We start from the raw sequence: 27,957 nt of genomic DNA, 5'->3' as shown, positions 1-27,957 counted from the left end.
GAGGATAAGATGTGTTACTTAGCAGAGACGGCACTAGTACGTACTAAGAAAATGTCATATTGTGCCTGTTTGTGATCACAGTAGGAGGTAACCTAATGAAATATCCTTAGGTCTCCTTTAAAATTGTAACTGAGAGGAGAAACTAGTATATATTTCAATTTCCAAGCCAAGTGCAGAGATTTGTCTTCATGGGAAGATTAACACCATCTGAAATATGTTTTGACACCTTGTGCTTTATAAAAAAAAAATTAACCCTGTCTCAAAGGCTGACACTTACCCTGCTTAACTCCAGATTCCATTTAGGCTGTTATCATCCACTGGAACATAATCCTTACCCACCCCGCCCCCTATTAACAGAAGAAACAGGGGACACGTTCCTAATTTACATGTCCAAATTAGAAGGGCAGAATCTAGGCCAGACAATATGTGCATTTAGAAAGGAAATACTTTGACATCACTTTTCTTGGCAATTTCTACCCAGAAGGTTATAGATCTGAGTAAAGACAGTTTGGTACTCAAGTAAACCAGCAGCTGAGGTCTAAAATAAGATCTGCAGGTATGAACACAGAAAGAAATAAGAGAGTCTGATTTTGTTGCTCTAAGACGCCAGACATAAGTTCACTCTCCACTTCATGGATTCTTCATGGTTGAATTTATTGGAATTATTTGTAAGTACAATATCATCAATTCACACTACCCATAACTACTCCCCTTGTTATTGCATATACATCAAACATACAGAGGCTATTCCACTTTCTGTGTACATCTTACTGCTCAAGCAAAACAATAAAACAGTTGAGTGAACACAGAGTATAAAATCTGAATGTAAAATAAGGCAAGTGTGATAAAAACAGTAAGGCTCAGTAATCTTTCACTAGAAAAATAGATTTTGCTGTCAAGTTTCCTCTGAAACTTTTACGAAACATATTGTAAAAGAGAAAAACGAACTTAGCTACAGTAAACAAATTCCTTCCTTCAAGGCACTCTTACATAACTTTTAATGTCAATTTGAAAATAATTCAGGAAGTCAGTTGATAGAAATATCACCCTAATAATAGAAGAAAAAAAGGTTTTATTTAGTTAAATGAAAGGCTGAATGGAAAAACAAATCGGATTAAATTTCTATATGGAATAACCACAATCATTATTTTGGCCCAGATGGAACAAACTTAAGTTTGAAGTCTTATAAAATTCAACTAAAAAAAAAAATGAACTTGCTTATCAACGGGAAATTCAGACAATTCAAAGAGTTTTAGTAACAAGTTGTAAAGTTTGGAACTTGGTCTTTCCCCATAAAGAATTGTTTTAATGCATTATATATGCATGTTCTAGCATAAGTAAGTAACATGACTGCAAAAGTATTTAAAACCAGTGGAGAAAAAACTTCCAGGGATGTAACTTCTGGTCCCTTCTATCACGTCCGATTCTCTTCTGAAACATACCACTTGGCTTTGTGTTTTCACCTGTGCAAGAGGTTAGCAGTGGCAGATTGTTCTCAGTCATTGTACAGAAATTCCTATACAAACCCTCTGAGTGGTACAGCAAAAAAAAAAAAAACATTTCTCCTACAGATTTGCACTTTGTCTTCCCTGTTTGATCTAACTCCAAGTCATCCCAGCTTCATCTCTTTGTCCCTCAGGACCCCTGTGGAATACCTGCAGGTCCTTCCCATGTCAACCACTCTCAAATTTCTTCCTCACTCCTTGCCCCTTCCTATTTTTGGGGAGCTCCCAGCTAGAACTGCAACATGGCTAAGTGTGGTCAGCCTGAACATGCTGGGTAGCTCAACACCTAGAGGACCTCTCAGCTGAAAAACTTCCCCTATGCTGAAGACACTAATTGGTTTCGTTCTAATTGCTCAGCAGTCAGCATTGAGAAGTCTTGAGGACAAATTTAAAGGCAGAATATAAACCTCATTTTCTTTGGCTGAAAAAGTTAGAGGCACATGGATGCTGATTTCAGTGTCAACATCAATACTGATGGGTTTTCCCTCTCTTCCTCAGGAAGTGTCAAACAACCTATAGCTAAACACTTCATTATCCAGGCCCACTACTGGGTGATTCTTCAGTCTCCAATCCTAAGGAAATATTCACACCGTTCTATCTGAGCTCACAGTTTGGAAACTGTTTTAATACTCGCCAAGCTTTGCTAGCAATCAGGTCTCACACTGCCTTGTGTCTACCATGGACCTATGGAAAGCAGGAATTTGCAGTGACCAGTTTCAAGCATTCGGAAACAGCCCTTCAGGATTCCTTTGCAGGCTTTAATCTTTTCCTTTAAGAAATGGATAAGGTTATTGTTGGTATAGGAACTAATATCACCTCTTGCAAGAAAACAACAATTTGATTTGGGAAGACACAATTTGCCAAACAAGTGTAATGGTTAGACTCAGCCAACCCATGTAAGTCATTCACTACAGATTAATGTTATTAAAACTATTTTCTGGATACTTACACATAGCTCTAACTGATGTTTGAAGCAAGTATCTTAAGGATGGTTTTGGCTCTCATTTAGTATCTCCTGGATTGAATGAGGTAAAAAAAATTATTGCCTAGAGTTTTGGTTTTTTAAGGTTGCCAAACTTCTGTTCTATTAAAGGCTATGCTTCTATAATAAAACTAATACACAAAACAACTGTGGTAGGAATGTTTTTAACATATGCAACAGGTACTTCTCATAAAATGTACATTTCTAGATTTCCAGAGCATCCTATGTGGTATCTGGACTAAAAAGTATGGTTTATGCCTCTGAAGATGACTGCTCACTATGCCAATTATTTAATATTTATCTCAGCAGGGGAACGCAAGAAGGATTGAACCTAGGCAGAGATACACAAGGAACAAAACCACTTACCGAGATGAAGAAAACTGCTTGACAACTTAAACACCAAACCCCTGACAGACATGGCAAGCAGAACATGCCAGAGGCAGTTCAAGACAAAAATACAGTTACAGCAGCCAAGGTGACCAAACTCTAATACAGTCTTGGTATATGAACACATAACAGATCCATAATCCATGCTTAATTCAGGTTCTCCAGTTCCTGCCTGCCTTCAGCGCAGCCTTTGTTCGCTAATACCAAAAAAGTATCTATTCATGTAACGTGCCTATGTTGGCCAAGACTCCAGACCACAATTTCAAAAGCAATGCTCAGTGAAGGTAGAAATAAGTTGTAACTATTTCTGATTAATAGCTGGGCTTTTTCCCAGATAGTACCTCGCCTCCTTTTTGTTGCAGAAGATACTAATCCTGCTTCATATAGAATCCAAGTCTTAGATTTGTAAGTAAGCTTACTTTCTTTACTACTGAATTTCCTACAAAGAAAATTAATTTCTACAAAAAACAATTACAACAATTCACATACAGAAGCAAATCTTTTCAAACTGCAAACATTTACTTGCTGTAACAAAAAACGCTGTTATATCAATGATAAATTCATATAAAAACCTGTAAATGCATTCTGGCTTTTACAGTGCATAGAAACTCCAAGGCAAAATACAGTAAACCCAGTATCTTAGCAAGGGAAATCTTTATCAATCACATAATGTTTATATACTTCCCATTGGTTTTTATTTGGACTTTAACTTGTAGTTGTTAAAGCAGCAAAATAAGCTAAGAAAACCAAAAAAGCACAGATCAGACTGGATTTTGTTCCCCATCTCCAACAAGACAGCCAATGCTAGGCTTTCTGATAATTTCAAACCCGCAAGACCAGTAAAACAGAAAAAATAAAGGAAGGAAATGAAATCTATTTTATCTTTTTTTCTGTATTCCTTTGTTCAAAGAGAAATGACTAGTTTGAGGAAATTCTACTGAGATGATTCTTCCTTTCACTTCCCTAGGGAGTTTCTAAATGCTGCCTGTTTTTTCCTTACATTTTTGTTAAGAGCAGAAATTCCTTTAAAGACTTTATTCTTCCCTTTCTCACAATGGAAGTTTTTCTTATTTTTCTTTTGGATGAGCAAGCAAAGGCAAGTAATGCAATCAATTGTTCTTCCATTAGCTGTGCATTTTTCAAAGCTGAATGCATACTGTAACTAAATGGTATATTTAAAATTATGGCAACTAGCATCGTAAGTCATAACAGCAGTGTTACAATTTCATGTAAAAGACAACTAGTGGTATTCATGTTGCTTTATCCTATTACCCTGAGAATTTTAGCTGCTCAAGACCTTCTCTGTGCTCTGAGAGGAGTTTAAGGAATAATACAGTATGCTGCAACAAGTAAAAGTACCAACTAGACAGGATGTATGATAAGAACCGTATAAGTGTATCTGAAATTTCTGTGTTCTGCATAAATTGTAACTGCAAATTGGGTTTTGCAGCTGTCAGATCCTGCAGTAATTTGTGCAAGCATAAGGAATTATTTCAGTTCTATTCTGATATGGTACTGTATCCCCTTTACTGCTTTCATCTATTCCTAAATACAGCTGAAACATCTGATCTGCAGATTATTTTAAGGGCTTAGCCTCTTTAGAACTACAGTATAGTAGCACAGACATATGGCAGGACATCTTAAGAAAATTCGTATCTTGAGTTTTCAAAATGTACCTTTATTTCTCATTTAAATCAAGCTAAGAAAAGTTAGAATTAAGACATTTTACTGTTCAGAGCAAATTGCAAAGCTGTTAATGTTTCATTTAAATCACGATAAAGATTTCCCTTTGACTATTTCTTTGGTAAAAATGGCTGTGTCACATTTGCTTCATCTGCTAGTAAAAGGCATTTTCTTTGGTAAAAATACTTTTTTGATTTTACAAGTCCAGCTTTATAACACTTAGATAATAAGCCCGTCCTATATTACCTGTTCCTTCAGTGAATGCAAGGTTAGTTATGATTTGGGACAAAATCAAACAGATCAGTCATAAAACAAGAAGCCTAATCGCATAGAAAGCGCATTTTAGCAGTAAAATGACAAACAACATTACAGACAGCAAAGGTCTAAATGCAGTACATCAGAATACATTACCATCTGTATAAAATGAACAGTTTCACAGCTATTTTAAAAGCATCTCATTTCTCATAAGTGCAGAGGAGTTTACTTAGAAGCATAGTGAATGTTTAAAATGCATAGCCGCACACATCTTCTGTAGCTTTGTGATGATTTCCACTTCTGTTGGCTTAAGTCTCCTGAACTGAAAAGAATAAACACATTTCCTTAATACATGAACTCTGTTATTTTGCTGCTTCGTACTTTCCCATATTTGTTTGAAAGTAAACTTTTTTGACAGGTCCATTTCACAAATCTGAATCCTTATTGGTTCACTGAGTGTCATGTGCCAAAAGGACATTACAAGAATGGGACCTTAGATCTAAAGTGGGATAAATCCTTGGGAACCTGTTCACAGCAATCAACAAGTACAGTAACACGCAGGAAACAGGAGACAATATACTCTCGGAAAGTATTTGTTCTTGATTGTTTTCCAATTTGTTAACCCCCTTTCTATGAGCCTGACCTGACATTTCTCTTTCTGTTCTTTAAAACAAAGTGTACTGGAAACAGTCTTCCTTCAGGTAGATGGCTTGTGGAGAGGAAAAAGAGCACCAGCAGTGACATGAACGCAGAGTCACTCACATCTCTCGAGATGAGAGTTCGGGGTGCCAGATGCAGAGGGGGAATAACAAGGGGAAACAGCCAGAGTGTGTAGGACTGGTCCTCAACTGACAGACCATCCTTTAACAAGCTGTTCCAGCTGGCATAAGCAGCCTGTAATCGGACTGTAAAGAGGGCAGAGAATCAGGGAAGTTCGTTATACAGCTGTTACAGGGCTACATACCCCCTGCTTCCTTCCTCCACCACTAATCCCTTCAGTCACCATCTATTACACTCCATCTTACTTCCTAGACTCCTATAATCCCTTGTTTCATGCCTCTGGTACTGTTACATTCCCCGCTTATTACACATCCATCCTCCCTCCATAACCTCGCTCAACACCCAAGATACAGTCTGAAAGAGCGGGATTTTGGATACATCAGCAATTCTTAGGCATCTCAGCACCCACCCTGGCATTCACAGAAATGTTTTGTGATCAGGAGTCAAGCAGTTAAGCAGGTTAATCTGGGTCCTGTTCCAAGGACTGCATGGGTAAACACAACTATTACACCACAATGATTACAGTACTGAATTAAAAGGGTTTGGAGTCACGTTATTGCTGACATTACATCATCAATGACTATTTATCTAAACAGTAGTTCTATTACTATATTATTCTCACATCAAAAAAAGCCAGATTGGGATGGCACAGTGGATTTCCTTGTATTTAGGCTGCTCAAGAGAACAGTAAATTCTGTTCCCCGTTTCATCTCTTTCTTACCTTTTTAGGAACCAGATTAGATTTTTCTGTGCCTAGCACTGCTGTTTTCCAGACCATTGCTTTCTTCCGATTTACTACAAAGAGAGGTTAAATTCCAAAACTTTAGTCTAGGATGAGAATCCAGTCCCGCAATCCAATTAGAGATTACATCTACAATGTATTTGATTTTCTCTTTCAGCACAGGAAGTTGTAAGAAAAAAGAAGATTAAACAAAATTTAAGCAACCAAAGTACTGACTCTTGAAGTCTTTCAGCCAAGTAGTAAAGGATCAACTCAATCCCCCTCAAATATCCCACAAAGTTCTGGGCAGAAGTTAACAGTGAAAGTATTCCCAGAAATGACTGCCATGCTATCTTTTCATTCATTCTACAGAATCTGTATAAAGTGAATGCTCAAATAATATACATGCTATATACAGCTCAACATCCTCAGAACATGGGCTGAAACAGTTATATGATTAAAAGCAGTGTGGCCAGCAGGTCGAGGGAGGGGATTTTGCCACTCTGCTCCTCTCTGGTGAGAGCCCACCTGGAGTTCTCAGCACAGAACAGACATGGACCCGTTGGAGCAGGTCCAGAGGAGGCCACAACAATGATCCAAGGGCTGGAACACCTCTGCGTGAGGAAAGGCTGAGAAAGTTGGGGCTGTTCAGCCTGGAGAACAGAAGGCTGCAGGGACACCTTATTGCAGCCTTCCAGTACCTGAAGGGGCCTACAAGAAATCTGGAGAGGGACTTTTTACAAGTGCCTGAAGTGATAGGACAAAGGGTAATGGCTTTAAACTAAAAGAGGGTAGATTCAGGTTAGATATAAGAACAAAAGTCTTTGAGGGTGGTGAGGCACTGGACCAGGTTGCCCAGAGAAGCTGTGGATGCCTTCTCCCTGGAAATGTTCAAGGCCAGGTTGGATGGAGCTCTGAGCAACATGGTCTAGTGGAAGGTCTGGCCATGGCAGGGGGGTTGGATCTAGGTGATCTATAAGGCCCCTTCCAACCCAAACCATTCTATGATTCTTCCTTCTGGAGTACCTGCAACTAGCTATATGGTGTTTGTCACAGTCAAAATTTGAATTAACAGTCTTCTTACTAAAAAAAAAATCTGTGTCTGAATCACTAGCCTCCCACCTAATACATTGCTGGATGTGACATTTTAATTATCACCCAAGTTCAGCTGTATATTAGTCACCATTTGACATAACAGACCAGCAAAGCTCCTTTGTAGCCATTTTCTCTGGTACACAAATCTATCTTCTAAACAGCCAGCAGCTGCAACAACTTCCAGTTATTAAAGTCTGGCAAGTGCATGGTTTCATAGATTTTCCTCGTATATCTTTATCCAAGACAGAACTCCAAAGTAAAGATCAAGCAGTTGATCAAAGCCACATCCCACATCTCTCATCAAGCATGAAAACATTTTTTAGTGCAATATACAGTGTTAAGATCCTGTTGTAATAGTTTCAGCATGTTTATAAGAAGCAGGGCTGTGGGACAAGGGCAATTATTCAGTCTGCAACTCAAGACATATTCCAAAACACTAAACAGCATAATAGCATACTACATTCCCAAGACATATTCCCACTTTACAGTATAATTGAATTACAGCTTTAAAGCTATTTAGATAAGGAGGAAAGCACTAAAATATATTTTCAGCTAACACTGGAAAAAGGAATGGGAAAGTGAGTACAGCATAGGGAAACAAAGAAGGTCACTGCAGCAAGAAATTCAAAAAGGGAAAGTCAGCACTACTTAAAGCTATGAAAAAGGGAGATAAACATAGGTGGAGAGAAGGGACTGAGAGGGAAGAAAACTGGAGTAGACTGGACACATCTAAGAGGAACTGCTAGGCTGCATCTTAAAACAAAAGGAAAGTTAACAGGCCAAATTAAGCAACCGGGCTTCAAACGATGGGCAGCAGGAGAAAAGTACAGTTTATTTTAGCAAGCAAGCCCTCAGAAATGCATCATCCTCAGGAGGGAGGAGCCAGCTTGGGAGCACCAGCCCTCAAGCAGCAGAACAATATAAATGCCATCACCTGCACCTTTGGCTCCAGCAGTGCAGCCACTCCCGTGCCCAGGAGACCCAGCCATCAGCAGAGTGAGAAGAACCACCCCCAGGAGGCTGGAGTTACCACCAGGACAACCAACACCACCAGCTCCCAGTACCCCAGCAACTACAGGCTTACCTATCACAGTCAGTGCTTTGACCACATGCAAATAAGAGAAATGTATGTTAATATCCACAAAAAAATACATGAGAAAAATTTCAAAGCCTCTTCTGTAAAGTTTCCACCTGAAAGTGACCGTCCTCAGTTATAGCCTTTTAGAAGGAGTTTATGATGAGGACGCATGGTGCTCTCACAAAAAAGCGAAATCTCTTCCAAGCACCAAAATTAACTGCCAAGTAGAAAACAGCATTCTGCATACTCTGGAATTAGGAAGTCTTAAGGAAAGGAATAAACTGTACTTGCGCATTCATCACTAACCCTTACCGACTGGGGCAACGACAGGGTATAATTTTATACAACACACTTATGTGCAAAAAAGCAAGTATTTCACTATAGTATACAAATTCTTTACTTACAGTTGCTCAACTTGGTCAAATTCTTTTTCTTCTTCTGCACAATAGAAAAAGGATTATATAAGCTTTTGATTTTACAAACAGTAGAAAAGTTATATTTACTTATTTACTCCACGTATAAGCAAAACAAAATCTTTTTTAATTTTACTAGTTTTCCTACATTTGTAATTTAAATTATCTTGTTCCTCTGTTCAATGGAATTGCCTGCAAATTTATCAAAAAAATATTGATCAAGTTTCATGAATCTGATTTTAATACATATGTTATATATTATATATAATAAGTATAAAATACAGAAAAATATATGTATGCTTATATGTATAATATAAACACATATATATAGTTTTTACATACATGGGTCACCTTCTACATATTCAGCACCTATGTGTGCCTTAGGTTCAGCAACCATTATCAGTGCTTTCTGTTTCAATGTATTTCTCCTTCTTACTCAATTTCTTGACAGAAGTTTCTCCTATCAAGACTACTAACAGTTGCTTCTATTCCTAAGCACTCCCCCATGTAGTATAGCCTCTAAATTCCTTTGCCTTGTAAGGAAAAAAAAATAAGAGCTATATCAAATCCTTCACAAGAAAGTATGGCTTACTGAAAGCACCTTGAACCTGAATTCTAGACTCATGGAAAAGATTTAAAAATCTAAAATAATGCAATGTTCTAGAAGAAAGCATTTTTTCAGAAAAAGTACATATGTGAAAAATCACACTGAACTTCACATACGAAGTGCTGTGGGTCATACCTTTCTATCTTTGGCTGCAATTAAAATGAAAAGCTAGAAGGGACTAAAAAAACTCACCTGCATGTTTCTCTTTCTTTTTCGAATATATCTCATAAAGGAAAATAATAGTTACTAAAATAACAACTTCAGCCACAATTGCTAAAAAGGGTTTGAGAGGCACCATGAGGGACAGAATTTTAAGCTTCAGCTTTCCTTTACTTTTCCCTAGTTCAAAGGCAGCTTCACACCAATATGCACCATCATCTTCCTTGGTGAGCTTCACTATCTTCAGATGGGTTACATTGGTAGGTATTCTATTAATTACATACTTGTCTGCCATCAAAGAGTCATTGATGGCAATCTGAAAATAAAAAATACATTACAAGTCTTATTAATGTAATGAGAGAGTTTTTAATCAAATTATTTATATTAGCAGACAGTTTGATATAGAGAGATGTAAAATTAACTAAGAACATGTGGCATTTATGAAGCATGTTTAGTCCACGGTCCAGGAAAGGATTTGTCTTAGCTGGCCACCCTGGCTCCCTTTACATGCAATGAAGGAAAATGCACACTTTTAGCAAGCAAGTTGTGTGACCTGTTTTAGTTTATTTAAAATTGGATGAAAGGTACCCCTGACTCTATTGACTCTCCACTGAGAGGCAGCCTCAGGTGTCAGGATCTAACACCCAAGTTTCACCACAGTACAAGTCACACACTTTCGAGGAAGTTGAGCTGGCAATGCTGCTTCACCAGGAAATATGCTGATAGCCTTACAAGGCAATGCTGCTCTCCAACAGTAGAGGAGACAGGTTTATGCACCTGCTCCCAGTTGACAGTGCTTCCCCCAGAAAAGGGCTAGAACAAAGTGGGTATGCTTCCAAGGCTAAAAAGGATCCTGAACGGTGGGTATCTAAAGGAGGAAAACTGCTGAGCAAGATTTTTCCTCACAGCCTTTATGGCAGGAGCTGAAGCGAGAAGAGGTTTCAGCTCCTTCAGAATCAAGCAGCACAGCAGTCTCCACCATGGGCTATCCTCCAGAGAGGCTACAGGCTGGGTAATACAGAAACATTTGTACCTGGAGGACAAGGAAGAGAAGGGACATAGTGCCATTCTCTCTCAAGCCTCCAATACCTTTACATGTCTTTAAAAGCTTCCTGCTATGATACGATTTTTTTCGGTATCAAGTAGTAAGATCTCATCAATATAACCACCATTAATACAGTAAATACAAGTATCTCAAGATTCATCTGATTTGTTTTACTGTTATCTGGGCTGTAGTATGGCAGGGACTTTTTGGAAAATAAACATCATACAAAACAGAACAAAAACTATCCCTGTAAGAACAAATACTTCTAAATACCATATTTTTTTCCACAGGCAGAGATTTACATTAACTTTAATGGAAATGTAATTTGCAGAGCCTACAATGACAAGTCACTACACTAAGAAGTGTCTGTACTTGTTTTTTGCCTCATTGTTTTGCTTGGACAACAGATGGAAACCTTACCTGTTCACTTCCGTTGATCATATACCACGTCCAAGCAATGGGAGTATAGCCAGAACTTTTACAAACCAGTACAGCTGTATCTCCTTCATAACTGACTATGTTTTTTTCTTTTCCTTCAATTTTTGGTACTAAAAACAAGTAGAAAAAAGTTAATCAAGTGACACCTACATGTTTTAATTACAGTATTGCAAAAAGATAAAATATATTTAGTTATGTATTTGTCATAGTCCATTCATTTCCTTTTCCCATAAACACAGATGACTATCACTCATGACATGATCTAAATGAGACTTATTACAGGCTGACATTCTGTATACAGAATTTTTGCAGAAGACTACAGAAATCATCCTCTCTGTTGCTGTATGATCTTGAAAATTGCCCATTAATACTTAAAATCAAGTGAGACTGATTTCTGCCCTTGCCCATTTCTTCTTTCCCTTCCTCGACAGCTGTGAGCTACATCCTTTAGTTCTGGTACACTAGAAACAAACATGCTAATTTTTCTGCAATTTCACTCAATCTGCCAAAACTGATAGAAGTCTATTCCAGTTACAATGCTACCATGTAATACTATCTGGCAAGCTGTGCATGCAGAGAACTTTTTTTTTGTAATGAAGACAAAACTGCAGACTGAGGGAGCTTTGTATTTACAAATGTTTTCTAAGCTGAAGTAATGACTTGTGGGTGCATGCCAGTAAAGAGGACTTTTGGTCCCATCTTGCTGAGATCAGAATATGGTCACAGGAAACAAGACATCAGTTTACAACTTTAGAGCTACTTGTCCCAGCCATTATAACTGCAGACACCCCACAGCCCTGCAAGAGCAAGAGCCCAAAATACACTGTTGAACATATTGAGGCATCCCACAGATAGAGCTGAGAAAATGTATCATGATGGAGTATGTATTTCCCCTTCCCCTTTTTTTCCCCTCTTTATTTGGATGTTCACCAGCACATTTTCCTCAGATATATTTAAAATTTTACTTCAAGTTTCATTGCTCTATCTTGTAAGTACAGATCCAGTACATCTTTTAAATTACATTGGTCACACAAGACTAAACAGGCCAAGAGCTGGCTTTCAGCAGTTACAATGGAACAATTCGGTATAAACTACGATTGTTCTTGTTCCCTCCCATTGTTGACTGGCTGAGCACAAATCGTCCCAAAAAGTTCACTTCTCACGAGCATTCAAACTTAAAAGTTTCCATTCCTGAAACACATATGAAACCAATTTGTTAACAAGTGCTTGCAACCTCAGAATTTGCTGCACCATACATCACTCCAGCCCCATTACTTCTCACTCCATAGGTATTTGTTCTAATCATTAAACACTATCCTTCTAAAGAGTAGTGGCAGAGTATCTTCACTGCTGTCAGTAAAAGGGACAACTTGAGTAATAACTGCTGCCACTTCCTTTGCAACATATAGAAGAGAAAAAAAGCAGGTGGGAAAAAAGAATGGAACATATGAAAACAAACAAAAAACCCTTGAAAGCAGCGTAGCAGGTTTATGTGGTAGTCAAAAAGACTTAGCCACGCTGATCAGTGGTAAAGCACAGCTATAGACATACCAGAAATACCACTACCACATTAGCCATGATTAAGGACGTGAATACCCATCATGACTTCTGCACTCTAGCTATGTAACAGAGAGGTTAATCCTTGAAAGCGTGCAAGGAAATAGTATGTTTTGTCCCAGGTATTTTTGCAAGTAGAACACCCAGAATTGTGTGACAAAACACTGCTGCTGCACAGAAAAAAACAAACCGTTGAAGAGATGAACAGACAGGTGATGGCAACAGCATTTACACCAGTCAGATTTCCACAACGGTTTAAGACCAGAGTTGTTCCATAGTGCATGTACCTGGACAGCTGATTAAGGATCCCTCAAAGGGCAAACACAAATAAATCTATTCTACTCTTCAATACAGCTATTGCAACATTTCACACCATTTTAAAGTACTCATGAATGGTCTCCACATTTAATAATTTGATCTTCTATAAGCATCTCAAAATGTTAGTTTTCTGCAGACCTGCGTAAAAGCTCAACTCCTCAAAGTCTGCAGGGTTATGCCAAGCCAGGATAGGGGAGGGAAGGAGAGGCAACACATCCAATAATGCCTAACTGCCTAGTGGAAAAACCTATTGCAGTTAGTTACAGCAGTGATGATTTTAGCCACTGAGTCTATACCAACACATTACTCATCTTTCACTTTGAGAATTGTTCTCCCTGCATTACTGACTGGAAGATTCAAGGACTTCTCTTTCCCATTTCCTTCACTCCTGCATTAATCTTGAAAAGTGTCAAGCCTGTACTTTTTATGGCATCAGAAGTGGCAGCATTCAACCACTGTGAAGCAATTCTCCCATCTTACTGCAATAAATCAACCAGTCCTAAGCACTGTTCTGGAAAAGATGACTTCCCTATTGAGTCATTCCTGCCTTCACTGAAATACTTATTGTATATTTTCAAAAGAATAAAGTCTCCTTTGACTTTTTTTCTACCTAAAAAGACCCGAGTAGCCATTCAACTAAACCTTACCCACATGTCAACAAGATATAATTATTTTTAGACATTAAAAGGTCCAAATAAGCTACAATTTTGTCTTTCTTCAGTATTGCAAGCTAGTCTCCCTGGCTGAAGATTTGAAAGCAGATACCAACTTTACTATTCAAGACTTAAACATACATGAGAGAGTTTCCTCAAGTCGTATGACTAGATACCTCACTGAGCAAACCCAGCTTGCAGCACTGAGAATTACAAAGCCCTGTTGGTTAGTTCAGCTGAGGTTAGGATAGTTAAGAGTTATATAATCCCCAAACACGGGCTCCTAAAAACCCTTTCTTATATATCACAGTCTGTGGCACTTTCAGAGATCAAATGCTTGCCTTGCTCTTTGCAAAATTTGGACGGTCAGAATAGGGAAGGGAATAGCTCTCATAGATGAAGGTTCTCAGCAGCTCGTATTTGTTTCAATTCCATGTCTTCCATTCAGCTGGACTTTGCCCACAACTGCCAAGGTCAAGACTACTGAAGAGAATACAGAACAGAAGAAAGGGCACTCATACTGCCCAATGAAGCACACTAACTTTTAATGTAAGAAATGTTCTTATATAGAATGAAAGATGCACTAAAGCAATAACTTGGCCTTACAGAAACACAACTGATTTTTTTCAAAAACCTGCCTCCCTTCTGCCAACCGTTTCTCCTCTTCTAACACTGAATCTCAGGCCAAACTTTCAAGTCATTGGCTCTGTGTTTTGAAGAATTTGAGACACCATCCTTTCCTCCCACCCCACAGAAAGTGATGAGTATTCACTCCTGCTGTACAGATGGAGAGGGAAGGGGAAATCGGTTACTCATTTCAGAAAAAAAGTAGGCTTACATGCTCTCTTGATTCTTAGCAAATTTTGTTAAAAAGGCTTTTAGATTTTGCTTCAAAATTCTTCTTCTCTCCATGCTACTGAAATGCCTTTGATAGTGACTCTTACTTGGCTGGACCATATTAGTCACTGCTTATCAAATTAAGCTGTGATTTCCATACTATCCAGAAACCACGCTAACACAGGATTTCAATGGTCAAGTGAAGTAAAATTTAAAGTAACTTGCCTTGTAAATGAAACACAGCGCTGATTTCTTCTTCACCTTTCAGGGTACAACTGTAACTTCCCAGCTTACTGTTATCCAAAATCCTCAATCTTCAAAAAAAGAGTTCCAATTTGCTTTTTTGCTTTTATTTTCTTTCATCCTATCAGTGACTGCTAATTAACATTCTAATAAAACCAGCAAAGATTAGTAGTGGAGCAGAGAACATACATCGCTGAATCACTAGGATTCAGTTTTAGTACAAGGTAAGAACAGCAAAACAGAAAAGCACAAGCACATATGGGAACACAAATACAATTTTCACCCTTGTTGCTCACAGAAGGCCAAACATCTTTAGGCTATACGACCTACAGGTTACCGAATTAGACATGGGTTCACCATGTGAACTATATAGCATACGTTAGATAGGATTTCAGAAGATGTTACTTAAATGGTTTTTCTTTCTAAAGCTGGTCAGTCCATGGCCAGCACAGCACCAACACAGAACAGTTTTAAAGAGCTGGCATTTAATGAAGTCCAGCACCTTCTCTGCTGGTGAACTATTATTTCACAGGTGGCTTTGAAAATGATTTACACAGTTGTGCTTGTGTATACGGAGTAGAAGTGACAGTACATTCTCATCACCTTTTCTATCACAGAAATTTTATATAAATATTATTCATGCTAAGAAATCAAAGCAATACAGAAATCAGCTCGAGACTACCTGGTTAAAATTAGTCCATTTACAGATTTTTGAAGTCTGATAGTAAAGCATATCAATTGAGAAAAATTATCTACAACATTTCTTGAGTCTCCATAGAGTTTTTAAAGAATTAAGAAAACCTCTTAAAAATCCAAAACACCTTTACTGTAACGCAAATTTCTTCTCTTTTGCTAGCTGTGAAAGAAAAGAATTGACCATTGATGCCTTTCAGGCTTGCGCAAAGCAGCACTAAGGTGTAAAAGAGAATGTGGAAAACAGGGGAATGGAAAAAGAAATAGAGGTATTTTAGCAATCTCAGACTGAGACTACTACTGAACAGAATAATCAGACCTCAAAGAACTGTGTCCTTATTCTATATTCTTGTCTTGAAGAAACCTTGCTTCTCCAGCACTAGAGGAAGAACAGTAGCTCTTCCTCCAGGCTCAAGGTAACTGCAACCTTTTTCCTTTCCTGCAGTTGTAATATGTTGATTATAGACATATATTAATCACTACATTTGGCTGTTATTCTAATATATACAGGACTAGTATTGGGCAGTGTATATGCATGCAATTATAACTCGTTAGAACCTGCAAGTCAAACTATAAAGAATGCTACTTACTGGATGCCCCAACTGTTTTCAGTTTTATTGATGTGTCTGATAGTTTCATTTCCCCTCTTCCAAGTCACTTGAAAACTTTTCAGATGAGAATATTTATTGTCCAATCTGCATGAAAGTTCAATTCTAGTTGCACTGTCCAAAGTGATATTTTTTTCCACAGAAGTACCAGAAACACCTAGAAGTTTAAGAAATTGTTTATGAAAAACATGTTTCTTCATTCTGGGGGAATAAGAGTTTGAAAGACTGTTTTACATATGCTGGATTATAGCTGGATACAGTGTGCTGCTGCTATACTTCCCAGGGTAAAAAAGAAACCTGCAAAATCAGACAATCAGTGTTTGACAGTAATTTTCTTAAGCCATAACTGAGTTATGATACACATCCATTACAAAAATGGCAGTCATTCCATTCTGTAGGTAAACATCCTAGACGGCTCCAACATAGAAACACAGGCATTCATTTCACTGAAAGCAAGACAGATTTATGCTTCTGCACAACTTAACCCAAAACATTAAGTACTTAGCTCTCACCAAGGGGAACAATGTCTCCTCTCACGCTAAACTTTTTTTGACTGCACATTTGGTATTAAAAGAGGAGTATGTATTGGATTAAAAATATTAGTAAATATATGCAAAGTTATATTAAGAATATCAAAAAGAGTTAGACTTGTAAATATCTATAAGCATCCAGCTTTTAGCCAGCTGCAGATTTTATGGTAGTATGAGATGGTACGTAATGTCCTGTTGCTAGTGAAGTTGATGATAGAATTCACAACCTTAACATTGTTGGATCTGGCCTCTCATGCTACAGCTACCCAACTTGAAACCAAATCTTCAAACCCATTTATGGCTGCCTTTGCCTTCCTAGTGGCAAGCCAGGAGAATTACAATGTGAAAACATTTCAATACAGCTGAAAAATCTGACGCTTTTTTGCTTTTAGCAAGCTCTATGAGGATAAAATTAGCGTATCAAAAAAGTAGGTTTCAACAGCAGATATGTTCTCTGATCCATGCAGCCTTTTTTATAAGAAGAAACCTCTGACTTCGTACCTGTCAGCACTGATGTTTTATTTCATAACTAGCCTTTTCTTTCTTGTCTTCTGTCTGAACACTCCATTAAAATTTATTCCAGGCCTCATCTCAATCCTAGACGTACCCTGTGGTACTAGATGGTCAAAAAAGTGCAGCTGTGTTTCACAGTACAAACTGTTTCTGTGAGAAAAGGAAGTTTTAATGTACAGCTCACTGACTCAGTAATGCAAGTTGTACCTAAGCAGCAGCAAAGTCTGACTCGCATAATACTATAATACTCCTATAGAACATTTGAACTTTACTGGATCTGGCATATACATTTACAGCCTGCAGAAGAGCACACACAGAACTCCAAGTCCCAGCCAAAATATTACAGAACTGTTGAACTGGAATTAAACTTTGAGGTGCAACACTTCAGTCTTTCATAGCAGAGCAGTTACTGCTACTCATTTATTAGAGCCATTGCACTCAATAAATGAGTCACACAACTCACCTTCTTAAGGTTGTTTATGATCGAAGTAATTCTGCAAATGGAATTAGTTTCACAGTAGCAAAAGTTTTACATTCAGATTAATTACACTGCCTAAAAACAGAATCCATACCTTTTGAGATATTTTAAAACTAAATCCACACCTTAAAAGCATGGAACATGAAAACTCAATGCTGTTGAAGATTAACCACTAGTAGGACTGATATCTGGGGCATCTCTGTACCAAGACTACATGTACCAGAACAAGAAACAGATACTACCTTAAGTTTTCTGCTTGAAGAAAATACAGCATAAATGCTGTGCAATTATGTCCTTAAAATACCATACCAGTACTTTGCAAAGTTCTAACTGATCTCCTCCAACAGAGAGATTTCAGTTTGATCAGTTTTTCCAGTTGTCGCAGAAAACAGTTACAAATGCTTAACTGTCAACTGGGAACTTTGCATCCTCTTTAGGAAGAGACTTCTCTTTCCTCTTCTCCACGGTTTAACTCCCACAGTGCTGCAGAGCTGACTAACACCTGCTGGTTAACCAGCACCCTAACTTGCATGGTCTCTTCAAGTCGACTCACAAGCACAAAGACATTGTCACCTGAATTGATCTGGAGGACAGACAGCTATGAGTTGTTTTTATCTGTGGTTTTAATTTAAAAATGTAAGAAACCCGTTGTTCACTGCAAAAGAGTTACTAGAACACAAAACTGAATAGTGCAACAAACTTCATCTTTTACCGAGCTCATCACTTGCTCACTGTGACCTTAACTTTATCAAGAAGTTGCCATCCTAGATACTTCCACAGGTCATACAAGAGATCGTGTGTAATCACAGGCATTCTATGTAACATAACTGGAAGAAAAAAAATAACATACTTACCAGGTAAGAGTACCTCATACTCCACAAAAGTGAGGTTAGACACATTCTCTTTGCTTGCCTGCTTGAACACTTGTGTGGCAAGATCTGGACCTAACAAGATTGTGGGGGAAGCAAAGTGGTATGTTATGATCCTATAAAGGTAAGCATACAGCAGAGTGTCAATATTATATTGCAGTTCTTTCTTGGGGAGGGGAGGAAGACGGTGGAAGGGGGAGCGGAAGGACCTTGCCATATGCCAACTACTGTGGAGATCATTCCATCTGTCTTGTGTGTTAACAGCCAGAATCGTAAAGTAGCAGTGTGGCGTGGCCACTGTTATTATGCCATTTTAGAAGCTGGTTTCTAGCTTTAATATAATGTTGTAATTGTGCATGTCAATACTCTGAAGAGATTGTAATTATCGATTTCACAGCCTGATTCAAAGAGTCATCTGTACCTGTGGCTTTTCCTAAAGCTTTTAGATGAGTCCTAGAACCATACAGGACTAAATCAATGTTTAAGAGGAGCCTGGAAAAGTAATAAGCTTTAGAAAAATTTAAAAAAGTAGAAGGGCAGAACACTGCCATTCCCAAAGCCACTACGATTTAACAACGCAGCCAGAAAGCCAGCGGTAGACTGTCTAATGTAGATTCAGCTCTAATGAATGTAGAGGCAAGAACACCCTGTGCTCCACTGGAAAACAGTCAGAGGCCCTCACTGCTCCACAAAACTCCTGTTACACTGCAAGGAATTTCCTTCCACACACAAAGCATATCAATATCGACCATCATCTGCCCAGCTAAAATCCACCCCTTCTTTCTATGAGGAAAAACTACGTTTAAAAGGTTTAATATGGCCAGCAAAATCCCTTCTATGTAGGCCTATAGATGGTGTATTATTCAGAGACTACCTTTATAAAGCTTTACAACACTTGATACAGCTATCAGGCAGACAACTGTAAGCATAAACAGCCTGTTCCCACCACTGTATTTGTTCTCATACTCTGTGCATTTCAAGAGCAGAGCAAGAAAGCAAATTAATAAGCTATAGCTTTAAAAATAGGTGTAGCCCAGTTAAGGAAGCATCAGCCTTTCACATCTACACACGTAATTGCTTCATTAGTATTGTACTATGTGCATACAAGTTCCTCGTAAACTAAAGCACACTGTTGAAGAAGACATCAGAAATTATGCTTAAAAAAAGTTCAGTTCAATACAGTTGTAGCAATTTTCATCTTTTTAGTTTCCACAGTTACTTTCTATACAGCCTTAAACATCAAACTGTTTGTCTTTATAATTATCTACTAATATAAATCCTCCATAACCACTTGAGTAAGAAAATATCAAAGTAGAACCTTAGGGTAGCCGAAATTTAACTATTTAAGTAGAACACAACTTGTGACTGCTTTTACCAGGTGTAGATACACTATGTTCAAGTGTCAAATGATCTGAAGAGCTCCCTGAAGTTTTCCAGTTTACAGTTCGTGCAGTTGTCACGGGCTCTGAAAGGTAAAAAACCAAAATTTTAAATTTATTTAGTGATGAAACAAAAGAAATAGAGATTCCCTCACCCCACAACAGATAAAATACACTAAATGTTTTAAGCCACACATTTTACATGCTTGCAAAGTAATTTGGTTGCCAGTTATAACACATTTCAGGAATATACTAACAGTAACCACTGATTGAATCTGCCTAATCATACAGCATTACAGGAGAAAATTATTCTGATTTTGTAGAAGGGAAGGGGCTTCATTCCTCTCTTGTGCATAGAATGAAAACATTCCCACTCAAGAGTTAGGAAAATATAGAAAACTGGGCTACAGCTTCAGTCTTCTCACCAAGAGAAGCACTGGGTGGCAGAGTTGATCACTGTGCAGTAGAAATAGTATCTCTGAAAGCCTAGATCTTCTCAGAATTACTCCTTCTTTTCCTGCATAGAATACTGAACTTTGAGTTAAAGTTCTTAACACATGCCTCTCGGCTACAGTTGAGAGAATGTGGTTGTGCTGAAGGAGGTCCCTGCTAGTGGCTTGCATCTAAAGGTCTCTCAGCAAGCACAAGCAGAGGTACCACGTGCCTTCCAAGCTGCAGGCCTGTTCCATAAAGCACTGTTTTTATCAACATGTCAGCTCACAACACAAGGAGTGCTATACCACAGGCAACTAGCCTTTTGCCTGACTTGTTCCATCTGCACTTTCATACCTTCCCTCATGCTTCAACCAGTTTAAGTAACAATAAACCTGTATATTAAGGTGGAGGATGTGGAAGAACAGAGCTTCAGGATAGTTCATTTCGTGGTTGTTCACATTAGACTGTTGTCAGTCTCAAGCATAAGTCCAAAACAGCTTTTTAAGAAAAAAATTCTGAAGTTGTCTTCTAGCACTAGACATTAAGTCCTGTTTCTCTAGACAAGAGCATAAGCAAGCCTTGATCTCTGCCTGATAGAAAAAACTAGTCCAAGTGTTTATCCCTGAAACTACACACAAAGGCTGAAAGCGTTCTGGGGAATCTTCTTCTGTCTGTGTGTGCAAACACCTTGACAGCATGCCAAGGTTGCCATGGATCACCTGAGTTTATGTCAGTTTAACACACACACCACCTGGTTTGTTACTGAAATCCCTCATGATGATAGATTCAGAAGGCACCACGGCCAGTTCATATGATAGTTGTTATTCACCCACAAAAAAACAGGCAACCTTTAAGATGTCTTGCACACTAATAGGATCCTCACTTTCTTGCTCAATTCACATATCAAATTAAAATAGCCATGTGAAATCATATTATACAAAACACTTCATGTATTTTAGCTCATATGTATACTTGTGTTTATGTATGGAAAGAGTAATTGAATCTACTAGCTATTGAACTGCTAGTTCTCACACGTGTTATGCTAAAAAGGTGTGAAGATGAATACCAGGTAAATAGCATTATCATCTCCAACAACAAAACTGTAGATGGAATAACTTGTCAAAACTTGCTTGAGTTCATGTATAAATTTAACTCTGATCTTTGTGGAGAAAGAAGAGGTAGAAATCAACAATCATCAGGTTATTCTCCCATCTGGACCTTCTTCTCTGCTCCCTATCAACGACAAAGTTCAGGTCTAGAATATGGTGACTAAAGTGTGGGGACAAAATAAGGTTTTGACACATTCAGAACTAAAGGAAAAAAAAAGATAGATGAAGCTAGCAGACACAGTGATGCAAGGGCATTATTGTATCTCTGACTATTACAAGAGCATAAACAGTCCTCCTCACGCTAAACATTCTCAGCTGTAAGTGCTAGAACACAACCTCCTACAATGGTTCTGGTTTGGAAAGTGTCCCATCTCCAGGATCACTGCCTGCTTTTATGGCTTATATGAGTAAGGGCAACAGATCACACAGCTCGCAGCTAGACAGGCATCTCAAGGACTGTGGAGAAGGCTACAACACTTAAGTTCTTGCAGTGGCTTTAAAAGACCTAGATGATACCTTTACTTCTGTTTCCCCTGAATAGTCACAATCTTATTTCAAAAGACATATTTAGTATGAAAATGCAGACTCTACATGGTAACTTCATATCACTAGGAACAAGTATTACAGCTTTAGGGGTACTGAAACAAAAGGATTACCAGAAGATGATTCATTAAGTCCAGCTCGCATCTTAGTCAAAGAGTTTGCCTGAAACTGACTAGCATCTTGTGTTGTCATAGTTGGATCTAAAAAGTAAAAAAAGAGTTTAAAAAAAACTTTATTCTGTCTCAGTTGAGCTGAGTTAGAAGAATCCAGTTCATCAAAAGAATTCAAACAGAACCTCCTCACTGTTGCCATGAAAACCCGGAATTGCAGACTCAATAGCCGGAAGACTGTTAAGCAGGAATTCTTTGTTACAGCACCAGGCACACGGGGCATCTCTCCTCCAAACATGCATGCCAAACACCCTGTCATTTCAGGTTAAATACAATCACAGCATACATATTCATTATAGTTTCAAGAAATGCTTAGCATATTCATGACTTTTCCAAGAACTAATTGGCATATGTTAATATCTTTCATGCATGTCTGTTAGCATCCTCCAGTGGTCTTTGGGAGTCCTAAGATGAAGGCTTATACTCCTCATCACAGTGTCTGCTGGTTGACTTCTGTTTCTCTCCAAATTCAGTTCTAAGATCATGTATACTGTGTCCTTCCAGGTTGTTTTTCTCTGTCTTGTTGCCATCTTGGTGCCTCTATCTCTGTAGCTTGGTGCATCTGCCCTCCCAAGGCTGAGCTGTCTGGGTAGCATTATTTAGGAGCCTCTGTCTTAGAGCTTTCCTGTCTTCTCAAAACCGCAAGGATCTACTTTAGTTTAATTACAATCACTCTGGTAAGTGGAAATTTTACATGTACAGCTATCATCACCTTACTACCTTCATTTTTTCGCAAGTTCTGAGCATATACAGCCAAAATGTGCAAGAATGACGTCTCATTAGTTCTTTGGCTTACTTTCGACAAGAAAAGATTAATGAACATAGGTAGTATTTATTTGACCTCTAATTTCTGTATACAGGTCTTTTCCTGTCATTAGCCTACAGTCAGGCAAAGCCATTCTTCTTAAGAATATTCCAGCAGACCAACAAATTTTATAACTTGTACACAAATTGTGTCTTGTTTGTGCGCTTGGACCACCACAGCTCATGACACTGGCACTAGTTCATTATTTTTAAACATAGCTTCGCAGGTTCACTAATAGAATAAGGACATTACTACAACCTTACATGTCTACCCTGTTTAGTGATACAGTGAACAACCTCCTTTCCTTATCACCTTGGCAAGCAAATCAAAAGGATCTGTGTCAAACACAGACTTCACTGAGTAATACTAATCACTATTTCCATTTTCCTTAACACCACTGCAAATCTGATTCTGCTTCTATAATACAGTTTTTGTAAGAGCCAGGCAAGACTCTAGGGTTTTGCTTTATGTTCTTGACTGGAGAAAGAACAGCAGGGGAAGAGGTAGAAGACTTGCTTAGCTTGAATATGTTGCTGTGTCACTCTGCTATTAAGAATTCAAGGTCCCCAGATGTTTTATAAAAATGGAGATGTCTGCTCCTTCCTTTCTGTTCCCACATTTGGGTGGCAGAACTAGTCAGCATAAAATAAACACTATATCCTCACACACTTAGGTGTTCCAGGACATACTCCACTGCAACAGCAGCAGCAGCACACACTCTTCCTCAGACTCAGAGCAATCTCATAGCTTTTAAGTGATTTGGCTAGTAGTTACACAGGGGAAAAAAGGGCACGTGTTTTGCAGTTATAATTAAAGTCTGGGATGGGTAGTAAGATCAGCTAGACATCCAGGACAGCAGCAAGCTGATGAAAAGTGAAAAGCTAGAACACACTTTAAGAGTGTTCAAACGTGTTGAGAACTGTGTGCCTTCAGCAGAAGGTAAAGTCGGCAACCTGACAGTTCCTGCAAGTGAACAACACTACAAACACTCCTACCCCATTTCAGCACTACAGGCACAGAAAACCTACAGATTCTGCCGCTGGCACCTCCAGCACACAGCTACTCCAGGCTACGTCAGAGTCATGCCAAGCTTGCACCATCTGCCTTCTCAATCTGCCCATCATACTTCAACCAGTTTCGATTAAACACCACAGTCAAAGGATATGATTAAAAAATTAAACATTAGTGGTTCTTAACAACAGGCTCTTCATTTTCTGTACTTTTTCCTAACAGTCCACTGGTCCCACAGCCAAGTACGCCCTTCATCCAAGCAAAGAACTTAAGAAATCTACTCCATCTGAGCAGCCGCTGGCTTATGACCCAGCAAGAAGACTGACTCTTATTCTCTGCTTGACAAAGGTGCTGAGAGCAACAAGAGCCATTATGCTTCCGATATTCATGGTAAGGTTGAAGTAAGTTCCATGAATTTTTATCTGCAGCATCTTGAGGTATTCTAAGGATGTCATGGATCACCTGACTGTGTCAGCTTAGTAGATGCATCACCTGCACAGTAATTAAAATCCCCAAAGATAAATTTAGAAGGTGCCAGTGCCAAGCTGTACAGCAGTTCTGTTATCTCTCTGCAAGGAAGCCAGATAACTTGCAACATGGTTTGCATACTATTAGGGTTCTCGTTTGGCTTTCTTCCTCAATTCACACACCAAGTAAAAACAGTCGTGTTATTTCTAGTCACCACTGCTTCCACATCTTGGCTCTTATCCGTCTGTACATCACACTACATCAGACAGAGGCAACATGGCACCACTCTTGTCCTCTCACATACACCTGCTGAACAGCGTCATAGATCAAGACGACCCAGCACTGCATGATTAGCACCCTCAAGCCAGGCAGTGATGTAAGCAAGTCAAGCGGAATAACTCCTCAAAATACTGAGTCATGGCTGCATGCCTAGCCTATAATTGGTTTGCATTAGATTCAGTCAATAGTGTGGTAGCTTGCTGAGTTCTTGTTGTTGTGATCTTTATGCACAAAAGAGAATGTGAGAGTATGAGCTCATTAATTTACTTTTCCACCTTACCTCTGCTCCCTACTGCAGCCAGTATTTGGGGGATAAAGCGTGGATGTACCATACTGGCCATCACCAGAGCAGTTTCAGGCTTTAAAATCTAGTTGCTCTCTTTTTCAACCAGAAAAGTGGCTAAATAGGAAAAGGCTGAGACACCCTTTGGTTTAATTAATTTAATGTTTTATTTAATGTCAAGTAATTTAGTATCAATTTTATGCTATGTGCAAGCACGCAAGCATTCAGCTGCATCCAAAACCAGCCACCAGAACAGCCTAGTGCCTGCAGAAAAGGGAGCAGCTGCAGGCTGAGCTCTCCTGAGGCACTAGAGGATCACAGGAAGGACTTCCAAATGCCCTGACAGAAGCCCTTCCCTCGGGGCAAACCAGAAAAATCCAACACAGAAGCAAAATCTGTAAGAAATGAGGTGTATCCTCTACTCATCTAACTCCTTGGCATCTTTACGGGCAGAAGCTGGGAGATGAGATGTGGTCCATTTGCTGTTCCTAAAGGAATGTGGCAGCACGTGCTGCAACTAAGTTAGACCACCACAGCAGGAAGCAAATGAAGCAGCAAACTCTGACGAACAGTGTTGTGACACTTAGAAATTACCCCTAACACAGAACAGAAGTGAAGGCTTAAGTTTTTGAAAACAATTAACTAAACAGCTACAAGACGAAAAGCCAAAAGCAACAGAATAATAAGAACTCTCCTCAAGCTGCTTATCTCAAAATAAGTCTGGGATGCCTCTCGTGGTAAGAGCCTGACAAGATGCAGAAGGCTGCGCAACCCACCCTCCTGCAACTCAGTCCTTCTACAGCAAGTACTCCCCACAGTTGCATTTATTTTGCTTGAACAAACCCACCGAACATCCACATCTCCAGAACACACACTGCTTCTGCATTTCACTAGAAGACAGTTTTAGTTCCCTTCCCTCCAAGGAAGGATGAACTTCCCTTTGCTGCACCTGTGCACACAGTCCCTGTGCTAGGCTAGGTTTTTGCACATTTGGTTAATAAGCAATGGAAGAGTAAAATACTCTTCCTCACATTTAAAGCATCATGGAAATAACAGTATGGAGCCTCCCTAGTTCATACAAATACAAAAGTATTTAACAGAAGTCTGGAAAATAACAGCCTCATGTTTTACAGATAAAGGGTGCTAAGGCAGGTGGCTCATTTCCTATGTCTGCTCAAAGCCAGAGATGATACCCACCACTTCAGGAAGGTGGCAGAGATTCTGGAAACACAAACACGGTTTTATTTGATTCGGTTTTCTTTAGCGTTGGGGTTTTTTTTTTTCACTGATGGCTTTACATACTGTTTCAACCACCATCAGGAACAGTTTTTGGCAGTAGCAGTCAAAAACTAATACCATGTGGCTAACTGGCCATAATGTGACTCACACATCCACCATTTACAGTCACAAAACTTTTTGATCAATGAAATAAATTGTTCGAAAGGACTTCAAGTTCTATGTGTACGTACATGAATACACACACATATTTTAAAGACTTTGAAGAACTACAAAGCAGATTTTCCCCTGCGTGCATACATAAACATATGTATTTTAAACAAGCCTTGAGAAGTGCAAAACACATTTTTATGCCCTTTCGCATTACATGAAACTACGACAAGTTGTATAGAAGTGACCACCACAGAGCAAGCAGTATTGCTTCCTGCAGTATTTGGGAGACCAACAGGGGCACAAACAAACATGTAACTACTGACACACCACACAACGAAGACGCAGTTAAACCGCTGATGGTTAATTAAAGCCGCAGTAGTAATGATCACATAGGTGCACTGGCAGAACTTTCAGCCTTGGCAAGACGTGCTCCAGCAATTACATCTTGCACAGCTAACATCAGCAATCTGGTGTCTCCCTCCACGACCGTTCTGTACCACTCCGCGATGCTTCAGAAACTAGGATTAACGAGAAATCCGCTAGTTTTAGAAACAGGCTCCTGTTTCGCTGGGAGTGGCTGGCCTGCTACCGAACTGCTGAAAGCCATCAGAAGAACAGGGCCCAGAAGGCTCCAACACCTCACCCCCCCCCCCCCCGCACATTCAAAAACACATCATAAAACCCTCGGAAGAGCACCCCTCACCGCCTGCTAGGCACACAGGTATTTCAGTAATTTAACTTGCCGATTTCGGGTTGTTTGTTGTTTTGTGGTTTTTTGTTTTTTTTTTCCCCAGGGCTTAACTAACTCTTTACTCGACAAGGACAGAGCAGCAACAGAGCTCCGCACCCCGGCCCCCCTGCACCCGCGGACCCCCGCCGGCGAGGGGCCGGGCCCCGGCCGCTCGTCAGGGGACGGCACGGGGTGAGACGGCGAGGGTCGGGGCCGCCGAGGAGAAGGAACGCCCCGGTCGTTCGGGCAGGCAGGGCTGGGAGCCAGCCGCCTGGCGGCTTCGTCCCCGCGGGGAGCCGGGGGGATGCTCCGGGCCAGGGAGGACCTTTGCCCAGCCGCAGCTCCCGGGCGCTGCCCGCGGCCCCCCCCGCCCGCTGCAGCCCACCCCGACGCTGAGGGCGGAGGGGCCGCCCGGCCCGGCTCGCTTACCTGCGGGGGTCCCGCCCGGGAGGCTGAGGCAGAGCAGCAGCAGCAGCCGCAGCAGCGGCGCCGGGCGCTTGCCGGAGAAGGCGGCAGGCATGGTGCCCCGGCCGCCGCCGCGCAGGCAGCTGGCCCGGCCCCGCACCGCCCGCGGGCAGCGGCTGCCGAGGAAGCCTGAAGCGGGCCGGAGCGGCTCTGCGGGAGAGCCGGCTGCTGCAGCAGCTGCGACGGGGATCAGAACCGAAGGAAAGCAGCCGCAGACCCGCGAACAGGGCGAACGCCAGGCAGCGACCAGCGGAGAAAGGCCGGGAGGGCGCCGCAGGCAGCGCCGTCCCTCCTCACGGGGAGGACCTGTCAGCACCGCGGCCCCGCCGGCCTTTATGTGGCGGGAGGAAGGGCGTGGGTGAGCCCGGCGGCTAATCGGAGAGGGGCTCTGGCAGCTGGTGGGCTCGCAGCCCTGCCGAGGGCGGCTGGAAGGTGGCAGAGCAG

The 27,957-nt window shown here is 40.1% G+C and overlaps 1 protein-coding gene across 1 annotated transcript; it reads right to left on the bottom strand.

Annotated features, from left to right (window-relative positions):
- Nucleotides 1-697: 697 nt before the first annotated feature.
- On the bottom strand, nucleotides 698-27,611 carry EMB (embigin). Its single transcript, XM_075411641.1, has 11 exons — nucleotides 27,478-27,611; nucleotides 22,027-22,113; nucleotides 19,823-19,912; nucleotides 18,433-18,522; nucleotides 16,040-16,214; nucleotides 14,739-14,827; nucleotides 11,131-11,258; nucleotides 9,699-9,981; nucleotides 8,891-8,924; nucleotides 6,314-6,387; nucleotides 698-5,134 (listed from the first exon to the last, which is right to left on the bottom strand). Exons 1-10 carry the CDS (start codon nucleotides 27,566-27,568, stop codon nucleotides 6,330-6,332), a joined length of 1,125 nt encoding a protein of 374 aa, XP_075267756.1. The 5' UTR covers nucleotides 27,569-27,611; the 3' UTR covers nucleotides 698-5,134; nucleotides 6,314-6,329.
- Nucleotides 27,612-27,957: the final 346 nt, after the last annotated feature.

The sequence above is a fragment of the Opisthocomus hoazin genome, chromosome Z, assembly GCF_030867145.1.
Source record: "Opisthocomus hoazin isolate bOpiHoa1 chromosome Z, bOpiHoa1.hap1, whole genome shotgun sequence".
NCBI lineage: Eukaryota > Metazoa > Chordata > Aves > Opisthocomiformes > Opisthocomidae > Opisthocomus > Opisthocomus hoazin.
Note: the sequence above shows the minus strand (reverse complement) of the source record. Positions and strands in the feature narration are given on the sequence as shown.

Excerpts from the sequence above, each read along its gene's own strand:
- EMB (XM_075411641.1), bottom strand. The coding sequence starts at position 27,568 with ATGCCTGCCGCCTTCTCCGGCAAGCGCCCGGCGCCGCTGCTGCGGCTG. Across the intron at positions 16,215-18,432 it reads GTATGAGGTACTCTTACCTG|GTGTTTCTGGTACTTCTGTG; the intron begins GTAAGTATGTTA and ends TTAAACTTCTAG. Across the intron at positions 8,925-9,698 it reads AAAGAAAGAGAAACATGCAG|AAGAAGAAAAAGAATTTGAC; the intron begins GTGAGTTTTTTT and ends TCTATTGTGCAG.